The sequence below is a fragment of the Prenolepis imparis genome, unplaced genomic scaffold (genome assembly GCF_030444845.1).
Source record: "Prenolepis imparis isolate NDT839.2.m4 unplaced genomic scaffold, iyPreImpa1.0 SCAF_1, whole genome shotgun sequence".
Lineage (NCBI taxonomy): Eukaryota > Metazoa > Arthropoda > Insecta > Hymenoptera > Formicidae > Prenolepis > Prenolepis imparis.
The window spans coordinates 3,994,786-4,015,230 of record NW_028141159.1 but is presented as its reverse complement, the minus strand read 5'-3'; the positions used below and the strand labels follow the sequence as shown (position 1 = coordinate 4,015,230).

Sequence of the window (20,445 nt, the reverse complement as noted above, 5' to 3'; positions counted from 1 at the left end):
CCGTGATAAGCCTGTTAATTAATTTTAAATGCTGCGACGTGAAGATCTGGTTCGTCTGTCCTGGACAACTGTAAATGTCCGCGGTAAAAGCGATACTTAACGGGATAATAATTGTAATATCGCGTCCGAGTTGTGGATTCAATTATTTTACTTCCTAGCGTTGTGTCAATGACGGTGACCCGTGATATTAAATTATATTGTCTCACTGAATATTAGATACGATTTGATCAACCATTAATCGTGACAAAGGTACGTTCTACATTCGTCACTATATTCGTCATCATCATATGTTGTTGCCGTCGTGTTTGCGAATAAAAAAATAGGTGCACTCTAGAGAGTATTCGGCACGCGTTGCTCGAAATCCAATCTGTCACTTGTTAATTCGATTCGCTCGAGTATTCACACTTATATATACATATATATGTATATATATGCACTGGCGGATCCTGGAGGGGATTTTGGGGTTAACCCCCTCCCCCCTTGCAAATTAAAAGAAACAGTTTTGCTGAATTTGTTTAAAAAATATAAATAAAGAGAAACAAACATTAAAGAGCTATCGACGTCAGAATCCGCTATATAGTGTATATATATAAGTTTAAGATACACTGTAAATTATACTCATTACGCATTCAAAGAGTTAAGTATAGATTAAGTCAGACATAGGACGAAATGATGAGATAATTTCATTGCACGAAAATAATTAGGTGAAATTCTTTATATCTATATAATATATATTATATCTATATACATAATAGATATTATATATAGATACAAAGAATTTCGCCTAATTATTTTCGTACAACAAAATTATCTCATTTCGTCCTATGTCTGACCTAATCTATACTTAATTCCTTGAATGCGTAATGAGTATAAGTTACAGTGTATCTTATACATACATATTGTATATATTATATAGATATAAAGAATTTTGCCTAATTATTTTCGTGCAACGAAATTATCATCATTTCGTCTTATGTCTGACTTAATCTAAACTTAACTCCTTGAATGCGTAATGAGTATAATTTACAGTGTATCTTATACATACATATTGTATGTATTATATATATATGAAGAATTTCTCGCCTAATTATGTTCGTGCATGAAATTATCTTATTATTTCGTCCTATGTCTGACCTAATCTATACTTAATTCCTTGAATGCGTAATGAGTATAATTTCCAGTGTATCTTATACATACATATTGTATATATTATATAGATATGAAGAATTTCGCCTAATTATTTTCGTGCAACGAAATTATCATCATTTCGTCTTATGTCTGACTTAATCTAAACTTAACTCCTTGAATGCGTAATGAGTATAATTTCCAGTGTATCTTATACATACACATATTGTATATATTATATATATATATATATATATATATATATAAAGAATTTCGCCTAATTATTTTTGTGCATGAAATTATCTCATCATTTCATCCTATGTCTGACTTAATCTAAACTTAACTCCTTGAATGCGTAATGAGTATAATTTACAGTGTATCTTGTACTTTTATATATATATATTTTTTTATATATATATTAATATATATATAAGTATAAGATACACTGGAAATTATACTCATTACGCATTCAAGGAGTTAAGTTTAGATTAAGTCAGACATACGACGAAATGATGAGATAATTTCGTTGCACGAAAATAATTAGGCGAAATTCTTTATATCTATATAATATATACAATATGTATGTATAAGATAAATTGTAAATTATACTCATTACGCATTCAAGGAGTTAAGTTTAGATTAAGTCAGACATACGACGAAATAATGAGATAATTTCGTTGCACGAAAATAATTAGGCAAAATTTTTTATATCTATATAATATATACAATATGTATGTATAAGATACATTGTAAATTATACTTATTACGCATTCAAGGAGTTAAGTATAGATTAAGTCAGACATACGACGAAATAATGAGATAATTTCGTTGCATGAAAATAATTAGGCGAGAAATTCTTTATATCTATATAATATATATATATATACACTGGCGGATCCTGGGGGGGGGGGGGGGGGTTAACCCCCTCCTTGCAAATCAAAAGAAACGGTTTTGCTGAATTTGTTTAAAAAATATAAATAAAGAAAAACAAACATTAAAGAGCTATCGACGTCGTTGATCCTGGAATAAAAGCTAATCATGAAACCAAAAATATTAAATAAAATAATTTTGCAAAACCCCCCCCATTATCGACGTCAGGATCCGCTAGTGTATATATGTATATATTTTGTCCCAGTGAACAATATTTTCTTTCTCCTCGTTGCGAATCGCTCACGAATTATTAAATTATGAATTATGAAAGCAATTGATATATCAATATGCAACATTTGTACATTTCCTAGCAAAGAAATCTCGTAGCAGAAGAGAAAATGTCTTAATTTTGTTTGCTTGATTTTGTTGCGCAATCTCTTCTAATTAAAACGACTAAATAATTTTTCATGAATGATTAAAAGTGAAATACTTTTTTCTCACAGAAACTGAACTACGTAATTAAATAACAAAACTTGATTGTTTATTTTAACTTTTAAGCGAATTTTCCTCTCGTAGAATTTTAAAACAATTTTTAATGTATCTAAGATATTATTTAATGTTAAATATAAAAAAATTTGAAACATTATACATATATACAGTTCAGAAGCTTCTAGGTATCTCGTAAATTATCACAAGAAGACGGAAGATAAAAATTATAATTGAATAGAGATTGTTTTTTGGTTCTGACTGGAAGATAAGACGTATAATATAAACGATTCGGCAGATTTAAAAACACAAAAGTGCATTAAATTACAATTAACACATATTTAGTTTTCCTATTGTATAAGTTGACGCTGCTTTATTGCCTACTAGATTATCGCTCGTATATGCGTTGTCGACACGAGAATACCTGTTTTTGTGAAATTGGATTTCGACGGTGCGTCACACACAGAACTACGGATGTTTCGCAACGAGCCGATAATTAAATGATCATCTATATTCCGCATTCCCAATACGATTAAATTAAACATCGCATATTCTTTTTTTTTTTTTTTTTTTTTTTTTAATTCGATACACGCCGGGTTTGCGGGACGAATACAATCGCGTAATAACTGTAAATTAGTCGATTGCGTAGCAATATATATTCGGAACGGGATACGAAGGTAGGTGGGTCAAAGATGAAACGTCGAGAGCGGCGAAATTCAACGTCGAATGTCGGGATGAGGAAATTTTTAAGGCGGCTTATGTTCGCGCTCGTGTCTTTGAATTTACATGAGCCTTTAAATTTCCACGTGGCTGCTCCGCCTGTTTCTGCTACGGTGTGCATTTGATATAAGTATCCTTAGAAACGAAGAGAGGTCGTAAATGCGCGCATTTCTGCCTCTATTTTGTGAATTTTGAAGCGGCCAGAAGCTGTTTTGGGGAGATTAAATTCCACGCGAAAGAAAATTCTAGTCATTTTCGACGGATTTTTAAGACAAGGGAAGAGTTCTCTTCACTCTTGTACAACTATGCGAGAGAGGCAGGAATAAAATATTTTGCTACACTATCGATTGTTCTCCTTTTCGTCCGCGCTTGTTATTTTTCTTCCAATAAAAGGTAATCAGAGACTTAAAAAAAGCAGCTTTGTTACGAAAGCTTCCTTCCATGATTTCCGATTGGCATCGAGAGTGTGTTTCTCTATCGGCTGGAAATACCGTTCACCTTCACCGTTTGATAATGTAAGTTTCACGAAAAAGAGGCGAATTCTTTTCAAGGAAACGCGACGCGCGTCGGATGGAATTCGTTTGGCAAGTTAAAACTGATTATACTTTGGAGCGCATGCCTTCGCGAAGTTAACTGCGAGAGATTGGCCGGTCTTGTTTTTCATTCATGAGCCAGTTAACTTTGCCTTGGGAAATATACGGCGCTCAAAGGAAAACGCGAACTCGGAGGCGCGGAGAGAGTCCGGAGACTGATACGAGCACGATAATGAGCCACCCTTGAATGGGTAGCGCGAAGTCGCGCGCCGCAATTACGGAACGCGCGGGCGAAGGTTTACGAGTTATATATGTATATATGTGTATACTTATAATATCGTAATTCACCACCTGCTGGATTATATGACCCGGTTTTAACGCTCTCGGAAATATGTATTCAGCATCGAATACGTAGGCCGCGCATTTTCCCTCTATTTGTTTTCCAACTCCACCCAATTACCCCGAAAACTTCTCTTATCGGAAAGATTTGATTTCCACGCCCGTAAAGATTCATAGCGTCATGGCAGACTGTACGCTCGAGAATTTGTCGTCGTAAAATATATACGTTTTACTGTCAAGAGCCGTTTTAGCGTGACGTTTCCGCAGAGATTTCAAAGTAAGATTAAACTAACTAAAATATGAAGTCTGTGAACAAATTTCTCTATTTTCTAGATTTAGATAATAAAATTGCAGGATCAAACAAAAAATTTTCTATCATATACATATATATTTAAAAAAAGTTATATATTTTTATTACAGATATATGCATACATTTATAATTTATACCATAAAATGAAGTTACCAGAGATGGCAAAATAATAGGAATAATATTACGCCACAGTTTTGAAGAGTCTTGAATCATCAAGAATATCGAGAAAATTATTCAGAGACTCAAACTAACGAGTTACTCTTTCTTGAATATTAAATAATATCGCAATCTTTATTTATGCGGTGCAAAGTTACTTCCCGCTAGTGCAAGTTCCGTCTTATCTTTTATGGCGCGATCTAAGTTTGTATCTATATATGCGCGAGACGCCCTGATTGCGAAATAAAGCCGTGCTTAAAGCAGTTTAATCCTTCCGTAATTGTTTCTCCTGTTACCAGCGTGTAATTATCAGGTTTCTTAACCGTTGCACATATTCCCTTCGCTTCTATCCGATATCTTGGAAAACGGTACGTGATCCTCGGGTCGCACGTGGAAATCGTCGCTTTTGGCCAGTGGAAAGAGTAGGTAGAATCGATCGCGCGCTACTGTAATTGTTTTAAATTGTTAAACAGACTCTTAACAATTTAATTTTTAACAAAATACTTAGTACACTTAGTACACAATACTATGTACAATGTTGTACACAGAACAAGTATTTTATGTGATTAAAGAACCATTGTTTTATTGCTACGAGTTGTGTCTAAACAGAGTCGAACAAATAACATTGAAATTTAAAGTTTGTTTAAAAAAAAAATAACTCAAGAATATTGATATGTACCGTGTTCTGCGATTGTATGATGTCGATATGCTTGTATCACAACTAGGCTGTCCAAACGAAAATGGAAATGATAAGATGATACAAAACGAAGCGGGAATCGAGATTTTATCATTTCATTCGATAATTTATCACAGAAATTATTTATTCTGTGTTATTATTTATTTTCCATCATACACTTATATAATTAAAAAAAAATACAACTTGGTAAAAACACGTCAGTTGCAACGAAGAAAATAATTTCAATTTAGATAGGTTCTGATCGTTGAGTTTGAACAAAAGTGTTTAAGGAGAATTGCGAAGATTGCAGTTGCCGCGTTTGTCGAGCCTTGTCTGACGACATCACGTGCAAACACTGCACGCGCATGAAAGATGACGTGTTAAGCAGTGATTACATTGTTCAGCAGACATTGCCTGTAACAATCTCCATTCGCATCTTGCACTCAAGTACACTCACGTACATTCATGCGTTCACGCCGCGTCGTTTACTCGCATCTCCTAGATGGATGCATCCTAGATAGATCGAGAAGTGTTGTATCGTAAAATTCATTATCACGTATAAATTGCGTACCGTATCTTTCGGTTCTCATCAAACACATCATGATTATCTTTTATTACAATCAGTGCATAATAATGGAAGGTATGTGATATCCGATAATTTCTCCGGATTGCATTTACGCGTGTATGAAATATAAATAAATATATTATTCGGCATTAAATACACTATTTTCAAGTGAAAAATGCGCGAGATAACGCGTTTTATCACAATTCAAATATTTTTATTGAGAGAGCGTGAAATATTAACCCATATTAACGCTAATTGCTGATTACAATTTATAATAATTATCAACTGAATACGAAATCATCGTATTATTATTATTACATATTTCATTAATATCTAACATTTTCAGTCGATTTACCATTATGTTTGTTGAGAACAATGCAGGCATTAAAAACATATTCACCGTAATGTGAACGATAAGATTCAATTATCATAGATTTTAAATTATTCGTCCGATCGCACGGGAGAATTAATTTTTATAGATTATTTTTATGACACAAGCGGTAAGAGAGAAAAATGAAGGAAAGAATCTAGGCGAAAATCCTGTCGCGAATGAGAGAGGATGTGGCTTGTGGGGAGTTTTCCGCTTTGAATTTATCGCTCGAGGCTTGGCTAGAATCATCGCGCGAGAACGAGATGCTTTCCTTGTTTCATATTCTTATATACGTCGAGACTTCCACAAGTTATACGGCTCTTTAAAATCTTCCATCCGCTCGTCACTTGTAAATGAAAAATACTGCGCTTGCCTGGGTTACTGACGAGTAAGTAGTACGCACCAGTCACTAAGCAGACGCGCCTCGTAAACACGGCGGAGGGGAGACTTTGTTTGACCCTGATGTCCGAATCGATTACGCTGATATTTTTGCGCGCAAGTATATGTCGTAGCGAGTTGAAACGAAAATCCACCGGAAAGATGAGTCTTCTCCGATCTTTTTCGATATAGACGTAGAGTCTTTCTCTTTTGCTCTTTCGCGAAATAGAAGTTAATTAATAAAGTTTGATGGAATATCGATTGTCGTCCGGTTGAGAAACGGAAATTACATGTAATAATAATATATCTATATTAATTTAATTTATGTTACATCTTAATTTCCGTCTATGATAAAAATTAGGGTATCTCTCGGCTTGAATTGGCAATATTGGAAAACTTTTAATGAATTTAATGCGAACGCAATTAAAAGAGCTTCTCACCGACTTTGATATTTTTGCTGCGAGAGATAAGTATATGAAAGATACTAGTAATAAATTTTGTTTCGTGGAAAAATTTCTTACGAAAATAAGATGATATTAAGAAGAGATGATTCGTTGCGAGTTCGAGACGATTCGTATCAATTCGTTCGCGTGTTAAAAGGAAAAGGAAAACTCCCCACAAGCATCGAGTTTAGCCTCATCGGGGTAGGTAGGTGGATCGGTACCTATAAGTGGCACCGCCTCGGAGGTTCGCGTCAACACGTGGGCCACCAGCAGGGAAAACACCGTCTGTGACAAGAGGATGGTCACACCTGCAACATCATACACACACACACCCGCCTGGTTTTGTATCCTGCATATCGGCGTAGACGACGTGCCTACGTGCGTACGTAAGACTCATCGCGATTGTATTTCTCTCTTCTTTTTTTCCATCTCCGAAAATTGTTTCCTCGAAAAAGAAGGGAGAACCTCGTTTGTGTATGAGAGAAGACCCCCGGAACGGAGAAAAACTGAGGGAGGGGGGAAGCGTGGGAGGTTCCGCAAGGAAGAGTTCAATTGATCGTTTTCGCGAAACTTGCTACTGCAACTGCGACCATTACCATCGGTCGCGATGCAAGCTTTTCTTCCTCGTGGTTCTGTTTTTTTTTTCTTCTCTCTTTCTCTCTTTCCCTCTTTTCGTCGCGCCCGGTTTTACGGACGAACTTTAGAGAAGTCGCGCGAATTTCCTCACCACCGTCGAACTGGCGTTTCACGCGAAAGCCGGCAGAATACGTGGGTGGCTTTCGCAGAATCGTCTACAAAGAGATAAGGATCGCGGGTGAGAGAAGAACAGCCTTGATGGTTTCCGTGGAAAATTCAGCAGTTTTCCACAAATTGATGCTTCTGTTTTTCCAGCGAACCCGACACCCGGTGCGAGTATAAATTCTGACGTTTTATAATAGATCACTCTAATCTTCATATGGAAATGATCGCAGTGTGTGTATATACGCGGTTGGAAAATATTAATCCACCAACGCGAAATATTTATGTGAAGCAGAAATACAAAACAAACTCGTCGTTTATATTCATCCCTCGCGGATAAATAAATAATCCCTCTCTACGTCGGATAAATAAATTCTCGAATCGGAAACAAATTATTCTTACGAATTGAAATTTGTTACGACTCGATCATATCATTAATTGCTATCAAGTTCAATCGCCAAGCAAGAAAGAAATCTCCTGGTGCACGTGTGCACGTCGTCTGCGTGACAAAAATCCAGATAAATTACGTTCGGCGACAAAACAATCCTCGTTCTCAAACTTCTTGTCTCAACTTTTCATCCCGGACGATCGGTTTTTCTTCTGAAAAAGGAAAGGATCACCGGTAGCGTGTCGGCACAATCGTTTGTTTAATTCCAGTTAGATTAAACTTCATGAAGGCCGATATTCCCAGGATCAAAAAGATCGCATGTAATCCAGTCCGAGATGACTGATAAATTGGCGTGGATTTGAAAAACCAATCAAGTAGAATCGCAACATGTATCCGATTATCGGATACATGAAAAAAGCCCTACTTGCTACTACTATATTTCCGATAAGACCGATGAGAAAAGCCGCGCTGATGCTTGAGCAAATTGAAATCGTTTGACAATTCGAGCGATCGATTTCTGTTCAAAGAACCCATTTCGCGAATTTCGATTTATACTAATTTTTCTTCCCCCAAATCAGCTTTTATTCATCTTCGGATGTAAGAAGATTTAGCGAATATATCTTGCGAGTATTAGGAATTTCAAAGACATGTGGTTGTCCCCGTTGGATTGAAAATTTACGTTCAAGTTCCGATAGTTCCGCGATAGTTTCGCGTATTATTCCGCGCCGATTCATCGTCGCATTTCACGCGAATCGGGGAAGTTCGCGTGAATTTTAAAATTGCGTGGAAGCGTATGATAGGAGTCTCGCTGGTACCAAGATTGGATCCGTACGTGCGCTGACTTTGTGACGAAATTATGGACACAAATCTGCGGACAGAGAGAGGCCGCGTCACGATCTTGTTTAGGAAGGAATCATCTATCCGTTCATTTTTTTTTTAATCTGCTTTTATATATATCGTCCCGTCAACGATAAATAGATTATTTTTATCACGAATACTTTACATTCTTATGACACAGAGATATATATATATATATATATATATATATATATTTCATTATTATTATTAATTCTTTTATAATTTTTATTACGTCATACCATTTCGTTAAACACTGAATAAGGAATTTAAGAATTGCTCGTGCGATATATCGTTACAAACTATTATCCTTCTTCCTTCTTTTACTCCGAAATCGAGTTCTATAGCCCTCGCCTTAATCTCTGGGACTATTTTTTCCGTCCGACCGAAATTTCTCCGACTTGTGACGATAACGCCCTTGTACTCCTGTCGGAACCTCGTCGCCTAATTCACTCTCAATTTCGCGCCGTCCTTTATCCACCGCCCGAGCGAATTTTCGCGAAAACATCCGCTGGGAATTGCTGCGCGCGCCCTTTGCGCCTTTATAACACGAGGGGACACGCATTCACGCGGTTTTCACAGCAAGCCGCCTCTCTCTCGCAAGAGCGAGATGTATCCTCGATGAATATTTCAATGCGACTACCTCAGTACGTGAGTTACTGCGCTCGCTCTGGACGAAAACTATTCTATTATGGTCCTTGGTAGAGAGATGCTCGCAAGCGCGGACGTGTCATCAACTATGTAATGCCATCAAATGTGTAACGTGATCTTATCAACTCCCGACATTTTTAATCGTATATATGATAAACATGCGAGGATTATCGATAATTATATGAAATATTTTTTATTTTAAAAATATAGGTTTCACAAAAGAGACCTACAACGCGAATAAGTGAGAATTAATAGACTACGCGAATGAAAACGTCGACGATTGCGATATCTCGTCTCGCACGATCTGAATCTTACCTCTCGTTCCGTTAAATCGTTATCAATCGCATACGCGTCGTTTTGACGACAATAAAAGGATAGGCGGGAGAAGAAAGGAAAGTAAAAGGCGGGAAGAGGAAAGGACGGAATGAAGGCAGAGCTAGGGGTGAAAAAGTTAGAAAACAGAGAGATTGATAGTGGGAAGCTAGATCACGAGAGAATTTTCATCGGGAGACAGAAAGAGAAGGAGTGAGATGAAGCGGAAGGCAGCGTCGAGAGATGAACAGAAGGGACACGTGGTGAGGGAGGAAAAAAAGTGGACTAGGGAATGGGACGCGGAAGCTCAAGCCGATTCCATTTACCTGGGATAATGTCGGCGGGTCATATATTGCAGGATATATTGTGCTAAAAACACCGCCGCCGGCTGGCGGAGAAGCTAAAGCAAATACGATCTATAAAACGGTGAATTAATGCGTATAATTGCGCGCGTTTGGGTGTCGCAATTATTAATTCGCGATTTTGCTTACCGCGAAAATGCGGCAAGAGCTTGAAACAGAGTGACGGTTCCTCGCGCCTCCTTTAAACGTCTCAACGCTGATAAAAACGATAATGCGAGTTAGCGCAAAGTTAGTCTTTTACGCGTTTTTTCACCCTCTCCCCTTCTCGCACGACAAAGTCGCATTCGTCTTCTTACGCTAGCGAGATTGCGCGATTAATAAATAAGAGAAGCATCTTATCTTCAACTCTTCCTTGATGATCTATTTTTTTTTCGTACAATCGTCAAGGAGAAGAATCGAAATAGTTTCCTCTTTCAGGAAAAATTTCGGCCTCACGCGTACGATGCGAGCGCCTTTTAGGGAAAAAAAGACCTTCGGGGGATCATAAGTCATGTGAAAAATGAAATGTGATGCTCGTTGCATTCTTTTGCGGGGTTATTTTCGAAATGAGAGGAGAATGCGAGCTCTGAAGAATTTTAAAAAAAAAGCAATCTCTGAGGGGGAATGAGTGAAAATTAGCGATGCAATCCCGGCGCCGTAGGTGTATGTATGTACACGCTTTGCATTCTTTCACTGATGTTCGAAGGTCGACGCAAGACTTGCGACGAAAACGCATATAACAACGCGTATTATGGCACGCAAGGATTTTCGCGCACGCAAGAAATCGCGCGCAGCAACGTTTCTCAGTGATATCGCATCCGTGATCCGTGCACAAGACTATATATACACCTATATATATAATTAATTGTGTGTTATCAAATAACTTTACTATATATAGTAATATATAGATATATAATATATATATGTGTGTATATATATAATATATATATACCGCTCGTACGAAACATATCAACATCAACCAACAGACATTACACGTGTATACTTAACGTAGATATGTGGAAAGCATATAGTGTTACAGGCAATGTCCGAGTATACAGGCACTTTTAGAAAACCCAACGAACCAGCAGCTTGCAAGGTGGAAATGAAGAAATCAGGACAGAAAGAGAGACAGAGTGAGAGAAGAGTGAGAGAACGAAGGAAGAGAGAAAGAGAGAGGGGGAGAGAGAGAAAGAGAGAGAGAGACTCAGAAATTGAGAGAAAGAGAATAAGACATAGACAGATATAGACAGAAATGTAAATTGATTCTCTGATAATTATATATATATGCAGCGGCAAACGGTGACGAGAAAAAAACTAAGAAACGATAAAAAAGAAGAAAAGCTCGCTAGAGACAAATAAATCGGTCAGGATTGCGTCGGTACTTCATCGCAAGAAATACAGACGTTTTCCAGTGTGATGGTGATGGTATGACAGTTAAATAGTGAGAGAATGAGATGTGAAAAGAAAAAAAAGTAAAACAACATACACACGATACCGAATGTATTTCATTAATATCGATTAATATCGGCTACATGCAAGTGAGAATGGATCGCGAATCGTACATGAGTAGATCGCGATACATTAGAGAAAAATGAAGAAGCGAATGAGAGAGGATTTGAACGCGTGGGATGAATGTGTGCGTTTGTGTTTGTGTTGAGTATATCTGTATATTTGTATGTGTGAAATATTTGTGTGAAAATACGTGTATTTTCTACACGACTCTCTCTCTCTCTCTGTACGTGTCGATCGCGAAATCGCTTGCGAATTCGTTTTGCGTCGCGTCTCGATAGACACAGAGAAGCCGCTCATATCGAGATATGATCCCGGGTATTTGACAAAACGGAAATCGAATTCTCCGGAAAGACGCGCGTTCGTCGATTCGCGTCGCCCGATGCTCGTCGGAAATTCAAGTTGACGGTGTCGCCGATCTAACTGGAACAACCGGTCCTCGTCTCTTTATCGCGATTATCATAGGCCTCGACAAATGGGGATCCTGGGCAAGTGCGACGAGGTGTCCCGTCAAGTTCAATCTCTTTTAGAATCACGAGATTATCCTATCCGACTGTTCTAAAAGTGCCTCTCTCTCTCCCCCTCCCTCTTTTCGGAGCGAAGACGATTTTTATTCCTCTCGTATTTAATTCCTCTCGAGTCTCCTCCTGCCTTTTTCACGACGATTTTTTTTGCCATCTTCGATCCTCGCGGAATTCTCGCGCGTAAAGAATTGCGCGACTTCTCGAGTATTTAAATACGAGGCGATTCTTCGGCGACGTAATGCGTCCTTGACGTCTTATTGTACGATACATCGCTTGTACACAGTCGTCGCAGTACATCAAACTATATGATTGAGGAAAATGCAAGAGAATACACAGGAGAGAAAGAGAGAAATATGAAAAAAAGGTTGATTGCTAAAAATATATCTCGCTGTAATTTTTTTGCACACCATGCTGTATAGTGGTGAAAAATTCAAATAATTCTTTTCCTCCCGTTTCTTCATTGTTAAAACGTAACAATCGGAAAAATGCGACATTCCTCTATTGTCCTTTGTATTTTCCTCCATTTTCGCTGCGTACATGTATAAACTTTTTTAAAATTGAGACAAAACTGTACATTAAGATAATCATCTTGTCGACGACGTATTTGTTGAGAAGCTGACGATGACAGTACTTACCTCAAATCACGAAATTCGCTCTCTTTTCTTAAGAAATTAATGGCTCTGTATGATCTCTTTTATGCGATCTACATATGGAGCCCATAGAAAGTTAGAAAAAAATTGAGTTCACGTACGGATCGACAAAAATCGTTATTTTTAATTGCACATCGCGCGCAATAGAAAAAATTACTTTGATTCCGCGCTCAATCCCGCGATGCATCTCTCGTTTATTTCCGGTAACGTGTAGGGCGTTTTTCGAATAATTGGATAGGTTTTCAGTTACTTTGCAGCCGACCATGATCCTAGTTATCCGTGATGCTAAATCCGTTGGTTAACAAGAAAAGCGTATGTCTCGCGCACGAGATCGTCGAGTCAAAGAGAATCCAGTCCATTTCAATTATGCCGCATATATACGCGGCTGAAAGAACTATTGCGCGATATCTCTTATCCGTGAATGTTACGCGCGCTTAATAAAGAATTTGTTTACAATGTAATTCCGATGTAGTTCTCTGTGTGTAGTTTCAAAGAAGAGTCAACAAAATTTCTTTTATTACAGTGAAAAATCCGAGGTTCGGAATAGTCTGCACAAAGCTGTACAGCGTGTAGAAAATTACTCTAGATATTTCTTGGATACCAAACATTTCGGCGTGTATTAACGATCGAGAAATCTAGAAATTTTAGACGTCTATAACGTTTAGATATCTAATAAATCAATTTATAAATCAAAACCACTGGATTTTCTTTTTATATCTCGTTTTATATCTCTGATTCTTATATGTATCTTCGACATCTTCGTACCGCAGATTTCTAGAATCTAGACGATTTACTCTCTTAAATTGAATCAGTGAAAATTTCGCTGACTAAAGCAGTGACACAAAATTGTATTTCATTGATTTTCAGTGAAAACACTCACATTTTGTTCCTCCCTCTTATATTCTGCTGATTATTGTAAGATTTCACTAAAAAATCAGCAATAATCGTATATATTTGCAAGGTATAAAATTTATTTTGCTATTTTATGGAAGAAACTATCTCACACACATATGTATATCTGGAATGAAAGTCTACTTAGTTTTCGAATTCAGAATTATATGCATATTATTTTTTTTTTATTTAATTTTATGAGATTTTACTGATTTTTTTAGAATACTATATTTGTAACTGATTGTGAGTTTAATGTTTCTACTAATAAAACACTGGTTCGATTTAAGAGAGTACTGAGAGAAATACAAAACTGAAATGTGTATCCTAACATTAATAACCTCGCCGTATTCGACGTGCCCGAAAGGATATACGACTGACGTTGTATTATTTGTCAGCGTCGCGGACGACATCGGGCGTTTTCCGTGTTACCCGGGGAGAATCTCGCGGCGGAAGTGCATAAAATAAACGACGTGCATTTACATCGACGAAATGCCGCGAATTCTGGCCGAGGAAATTACAGCGCGTCCGCACTTGCCCTCTCGCGCAACGAAATAGCCGTTGTTAAACTAGCGATTCACGTGTCGGACGGATCGTTCCGCTTTAACCGCACGCACGGGAAAGGGGGATGCGAGTTTCCGGTTAATCGGCACGGTTCGTTACCGTCTCGTCGACCGCCACGTGCAGAGATCGCGGTATTGCGGTTGGTTAGATTCTCTCGCGGGGAAGATATCTTCCTGTCGTGCAGGATTCGAGGCGACGAGATCAATCCGGGTCGATTCGTCGCGCGATCGCATTTTCAGATCTTCTGTCGAAGTGTCGTTGTCGTCTCTTCTTAAATTGAAGGGCTCGTCAGCGTAAAACGAGCTACAAATATATATCATTGCGATGCTCTAGTGAAAAAACGCTGCTAATATTCAGTTTCATTCGGCACTAATTGTAATTAAAACGAAATGCGTCGTTTTTTTTTGTTTTTTTTTGCGAACCATATATCGCGATTATTGTTTCTATTAGCATACACAAGTGCATACACAAGTGCTTAATACCATTAGCTTTAATCCCGTGGCAACGTTTCTTCATTGGAACGTCGCGTTGGAGTATTTCCGCTTGCAACGTTTTTCCGGGAGACCTTGTGCTAACTACCGTGGAAAAGAGAGGAGAGTAGCGAGATATATAATACTATCGAGGCATACAGGGAATGTGACATTTTTTAGCTACATAAGGGGGAGAGCTTTCATATCGCAACTACCAAAACAACGAAAGCAGCTCCGCAAAAATTACGAGAGAGTCAAAACGAGAAGCGTGAGAACCTTCGTACTCTGCCCGTGATACTCAGCCCGCATTCGAGATAATTAATTGCAACGGAAATGCGCATCGTGAGATATGAACTTCGTGGCATGACAGGTGGTAGTAACGTTAATTGATAATAGCAATACAAGGGCGAGAACAGAGTGACCGTACAAGTATAGGGGTAAATGAAAATAAGCCGTTCGCGCGTATATAAAGGACATACACAAGAGTTTCCTTTGAAAAGTATCAAATTATTCATATCCATAGCAGAATTCTGGGATCTCAATATATTATCGCAAGCATGGAGATACGCAATGCACAATTGATGCAAAGAATTCACGCATTTTTTTATTAGAACAAATAAAAAAAATGCCGACACAAGGTTCAGCAGTTGATTATTTCATTGCGCTGATTACAACTTGCTCGCGCCTTGCGGTTTTCGATATAATCGATTACCACAAATACTTATATTATTTATTAATTCGATATTGAGATACTTGAGAGAAGACTTATAGATATAAATAAATGTTTGACCGTATAATTTTTTTTCTCCGTCGAAAAGTCTCGAGGAAAAATAAATAGGGTGCACACACTTGCAAAAAATTCATTTCCGATTTCCCGGAGCATCTCTACACCGACTCTCCGTCGCGGATAGACGAGCCAATTGTCGTTTCTGGATGTCGGCAACTAAAAAATGTCACTCGTCGCCCGGAACTCGTCGCGTCATCGTGCATTCGCCATTTATACGGGCCGCCATTGTTTATGGCGAATAATGAGGGTGCTTTTTAACTCGACGTTACCGAGGTACAGTGATGTACAACCGTTGCGTTTTCAAGAGTGCGCCTCGTTAAACGACAATGACGCATTACAACTGAAATTCTCGCAGAATTCTCAGCGCGCGCGAGGATCGACTGTGAAACAACGCGCGTTCGCGTCTTTTCGCTGATGCAAAAAATTTTTAACGCACCCAAATCTATCTCAATATGAGATTAGGCCGTAGCGACTCGGACTTTTGTGTGCAGCTTTGCACCGCGACAAAAAACCATTTCGCGCGATTACATTTGACAGCTGGAAAATATTTTATGTGTAATCTTACGCGTGTAAAACCAAAATTTTACGAAATGTTTTTATACAAAGAATTTTCCTTCACATCGCGCGGTGCAAAAATATTTTTCTGCAAAAGCAATCTGATCATTTCTTACGCGAAAAAAATCGACGAGATCTTTGATCATTCTTGCGATGAAAATTCTGATGAGAATTCTGTCGATTCTGATAAGTCGCGAATTTGCCCTGTCTTTTTTTTCGGTCGATCGATCAATTAAGACACTTAATTTGTCAATGAGTTTGATGCGTGCGTGCGTGTGTGTAGTATCGTGTGTAATATCGTTATCGGCGTGTATGTTGTTATCGGCGTGTGCTGCTGCATGTATAAATATTAAATATATATAGGTATATGAAGCGAGAAAAGAAAGAGAAAAGAACAAAGGGGGGAAAATAACGTATGTGTGACTATATAATGTGTATAGAAAGATATATAATATATATAATATGAATATATATAATATATAGACGTATGTGTGAAACCTATATATATGTTTATGTTTATATATAGATTCGAAGAGATATCAAAAAATAATATGCGAAGCGGCAGCCGTGGAAACGTAATAGAAAAGGAAACCAAAGACGTTGCGGTAGAGCAAACAAACGTCGTTCGTCAGGGTTAATAGCCTGGCTTTGTCCTTGTTTTTCATTATTCATCATTATAGTATTCGCGAATCACTGTGACAATGAATCAGTACCTCTGTAAAGCTCGGAATACAATCGACCTGCTTGTCATGCTGTAATAAAGATCGAGTAAGCTTAGAATTCTCATTCTCATTTTCGTTTGCGCCAAACTTTTGTTCACACAGGTGAGAGTAAAAGACGAGAGAAAAACATAGTGCATTATGTTTTTATTTAACGACATTATTTATTTGATATTTTGCAAATTTGCTTGTTATTGTCAATTGATCGTTTAATATGTTAAAAAATGTATTTTCCTCACGCTTATGCGTGTCTTATATGTATAATTGTGCATAAATGTTGCTTTTAAAGACATTAACAAAATTCTTATTCGTTGCACCAATTTTTCAAGACACGCTTTCTAATTTGCCAATCTGTTAAATGAAATTCTCGCGTCAGTTGCAACGACTGTTACATTCGTCTTCGTTTCTTCGAGCACCGAACGTGAAATAGTTGAAAATTTGTTCTCTTAATGTCAAAACAGTTGATAATTTATTCTTTTCCTAGATAAGAGTGCAACCGGAATTTACTGGCAAAGAAACCACGAATGGCATGAACAGTTTTTCCTCGGAAATCTGGTTGTAACAACCGAAATAGATATAAAATTTGATTTTAAAGCACAGTAAGAAATTTCTACATTGTTTATAATATGCTAGGTTTAATTACTTAATTGTCATTGAAAGAGCAGATATCTGGTATACTTCTTTTCAAAACGTATTTCCACGAAAGGTGAATAAATGCAAGGAATGTTATCGGTTTATGGAATTCTGTCATATCAACCATCACTAGCGGATCCTGACGTCGATAATAGGGGGGGGGGGGGAAGGGGGGGGTTTGCAAAATTATTTTATTTAATATTTTTGGTTTCATGATTAGCTTTTATTCCAGGATCAACGACGTCGATAGCTCTTTAATGTTTGTTTTTTTTTATTTATATTTTTTAAACAAAAATTCAGCAAAACTGTTTCTTTTAATTTGCAAGGGGGTGGGGTTTGACCCCCCTCCCCAGGATCCGCCAGTGTATATATATATAAAGGATTTCTCGCCTAATTATTTTCATGCAACGAAATTATCTCATCATTTCGTCCTATGTCTGACTTAATCTATACCTAACTCCTTGAATTCGTTATGAGTATAATTTACAGTGTATCTTATACTTATATATATATATATATATATATATATATTATATAGATATAAAGAATTTCGCCTAATTATTTTTGTGCAACGAAATTATCTCATTATTTCGTCCTATGTCTGACTTAATTTAAACTTAACTCCTTGAATGCGTAATGAGTATAATTTCCAGTGTATATACTTTTATATATATATATAATATATATAAAAAATATATATATATATATATGAAAGTATAAGATACACTGTAAATTATACTCATTACGCATTCAAGGAGTTAAGTTTAAATTAAGTCAGACATAGGACGAAATGATGAGATAATTTCGTTGCACAAAAATAATTAGGCGAAATTCTTTATATCTATATAATATATTATACAATAAGTATGTATAAGATACACTGTAAATTATACTCATTACGCATTCAAGGAATTAAGTTTAGATTAAGTCAGACATAGGATGAAATGATGAGATAATTTCATGCACAAAAATAATTAGACAAAATTCTTTATATCTATATTATATTATATATATATATATATATATATATATATATATATATAAGTATAAGATACACTGTAAATTATACTCATTACGCATTCAAGGAGTTAAGTTTAGATTAAGTCAGACATTGGACGAAATGATGAGATAATTTTATTGCACGAAAATAATTAGGCGAAATTTTTTATATCTATATAATATATACAATATGTATGTATAAGATACAGTGTAAATTATACTTATTACGTATTCAAGGAATTAAGTATAGATTAAATCAGACATAGGACGAAATGATGAGATAATTTTGTTGCACAAAAATAATTAGGCGAAATTTTTTGTATTTATATAATATATATTATATAGATATAATATATATTATAAAGAATTTCACCTAATTATTTTCGTGCAATGAAATTATCTCATCATTTCGTCCTATGTCTGACTTAATCTATACTTAACTCCTTGAATGCGTAATGAGTATAATTTACAGTGTATCTTATACTTATATATATACACTAGCGAATCCTGACGTCGATAGCTCTTTAATGTTTGTTTTTCTTTATTTATATTTTTTAAACAAATTCAGCAAAACTGTTTCTTTTAATTTGCAAGGGGGGGTTTAATCCTCCCCCCCCCTCCCCCAGGACCCGCCCGTGTCAACCATATATATTTGTGATAATTTATCGCTATATACGTCAAAAAGATACCGTAAAATGACATTTTTTTCTGTAACAAAAATACGAAATAAATTTTTCTCGATATCGCGATACGGTTTTGCGATGAGTTGCAGTTGCAAAATTTTAAAGCTGCTGCGATCGATCCCGGGCTGCGTTATGTAAAAAAATGAAAAGAGCTTGGGGTGTATTCTTGGCTTCAACCGACTTCACAGCTGAAATCGTTTGCATGCGACGAGCGAACGTAAGAGCGAACGTATCGCTTACTCGAGGACCGCGGAGGAATAGTCGACGGGGTTTCAAGTTTCCCTCTCGTGTCAGATATGCGTTTCCGCGTTCCTTCCCTTCGCTCCTTCCTCGGTCGACATCTTTGCGCGCGGCGCCATAGCTAAAGCTTTTATGCAAATCACGATTAGCCTTTTCATCGAGGTCGGAAAATACCCGTCTTCGCGCTTGCAAACGCCGGCGTTAACGTTGTCTCGACAATTTAATATAAAGCTCCCTTATTTAAGCGTGCCGTTATTATCGCATATCGCAAACAAGGGACAAGGTGTAATTGGCGAATTTTATTTCGCGATGTAATACATACCGCCGAGGGTAATGTACCATGTAAACTGCTGTGCTAGTTACGGCACAACGCGTCCGTGTAAAGGTGGTGTCCCATCCGTTCGCGAAAGTATACAGAGAGCTCCGTATAAGTGCCCCGCAGGCAGACGGGATGCTTCGTAAAGCTCAAAGGGGCTCTACCTCAGGCGGGATTTAATTTCGCGACGTGATTGCGAACGTAACGAGAGCTTTGAGAATTGTGGATATTCAACTAATCGGCAATGCATCTAAACGAGATAAATATTTGTCCTTCATCTATACAAATAACGAACGCCGAGTTAGAATTGTGAGAGAAATTTCGATAAATAGCGAGAAAAATGAACGAAATGTGGATAATAAAACTTGAGGTATAAATTGCGTCAATATTATTTACGTTAAAAAAAACGTTTTTTTAAATTTCATTTTGCGTGAGATCTGAATTTTTAATTACAAGTCACATAGTTTACGAAACGATTATACGACGCTCGAGTATATAATTCTAGAGTAGAATGAGCGTTTTTTCGGAGCATTCTGTATGCATTCGATATACTTGGACGTGAACGAAGGTGCAATGATGGGGGTGCAATCCCCACGCGAGAACAATTCTCAGATATTCTACATTTGTCTCTTTATAGTTCGCGACTGTTCGT

General features: G+C 37.1%; 1 protein-coding gene and 1 long non-coding RNA gene across 9 annotated transcripts in view; one reads left to right on the top strand and one right to left on the bottom strand.

Moving 5' to 3' along the window:
* Positions 1-20,445, bottom strand: part of Nachralpha6 (nicotinic acetylcholine receptor alpha6) — a 235,468-nt gene that overhangs the window by 35,605 nt on the left and 179,418 nt on the right. The window contains exon 9 of one of the 8 annotated variants that reach the window (XM_083049548.1): positions 7,193-7,279. The exons of the other annotated variants lie outside the window; for them this stretch is intronic. Within the exon in view, the coding sequence (XP_082905674.1) occupies positions 7,193-7,279 (87 nt within the window). The remainder of the gene's footprint in view (positions 1-7,192; positions 7,280-20,445) is intronic. 8 annotated transcript variants of the gene reach the window in all.
* LOC145942739 (uncharacterized) overlaps positions 1-20,445 on the top strand; it is a 141,437-nt gene that overhangs the window by 14,615 nt on the left and 106,377 nt on the right. The gene's annotated exons all lie outside the window — the stretch shown is intronic.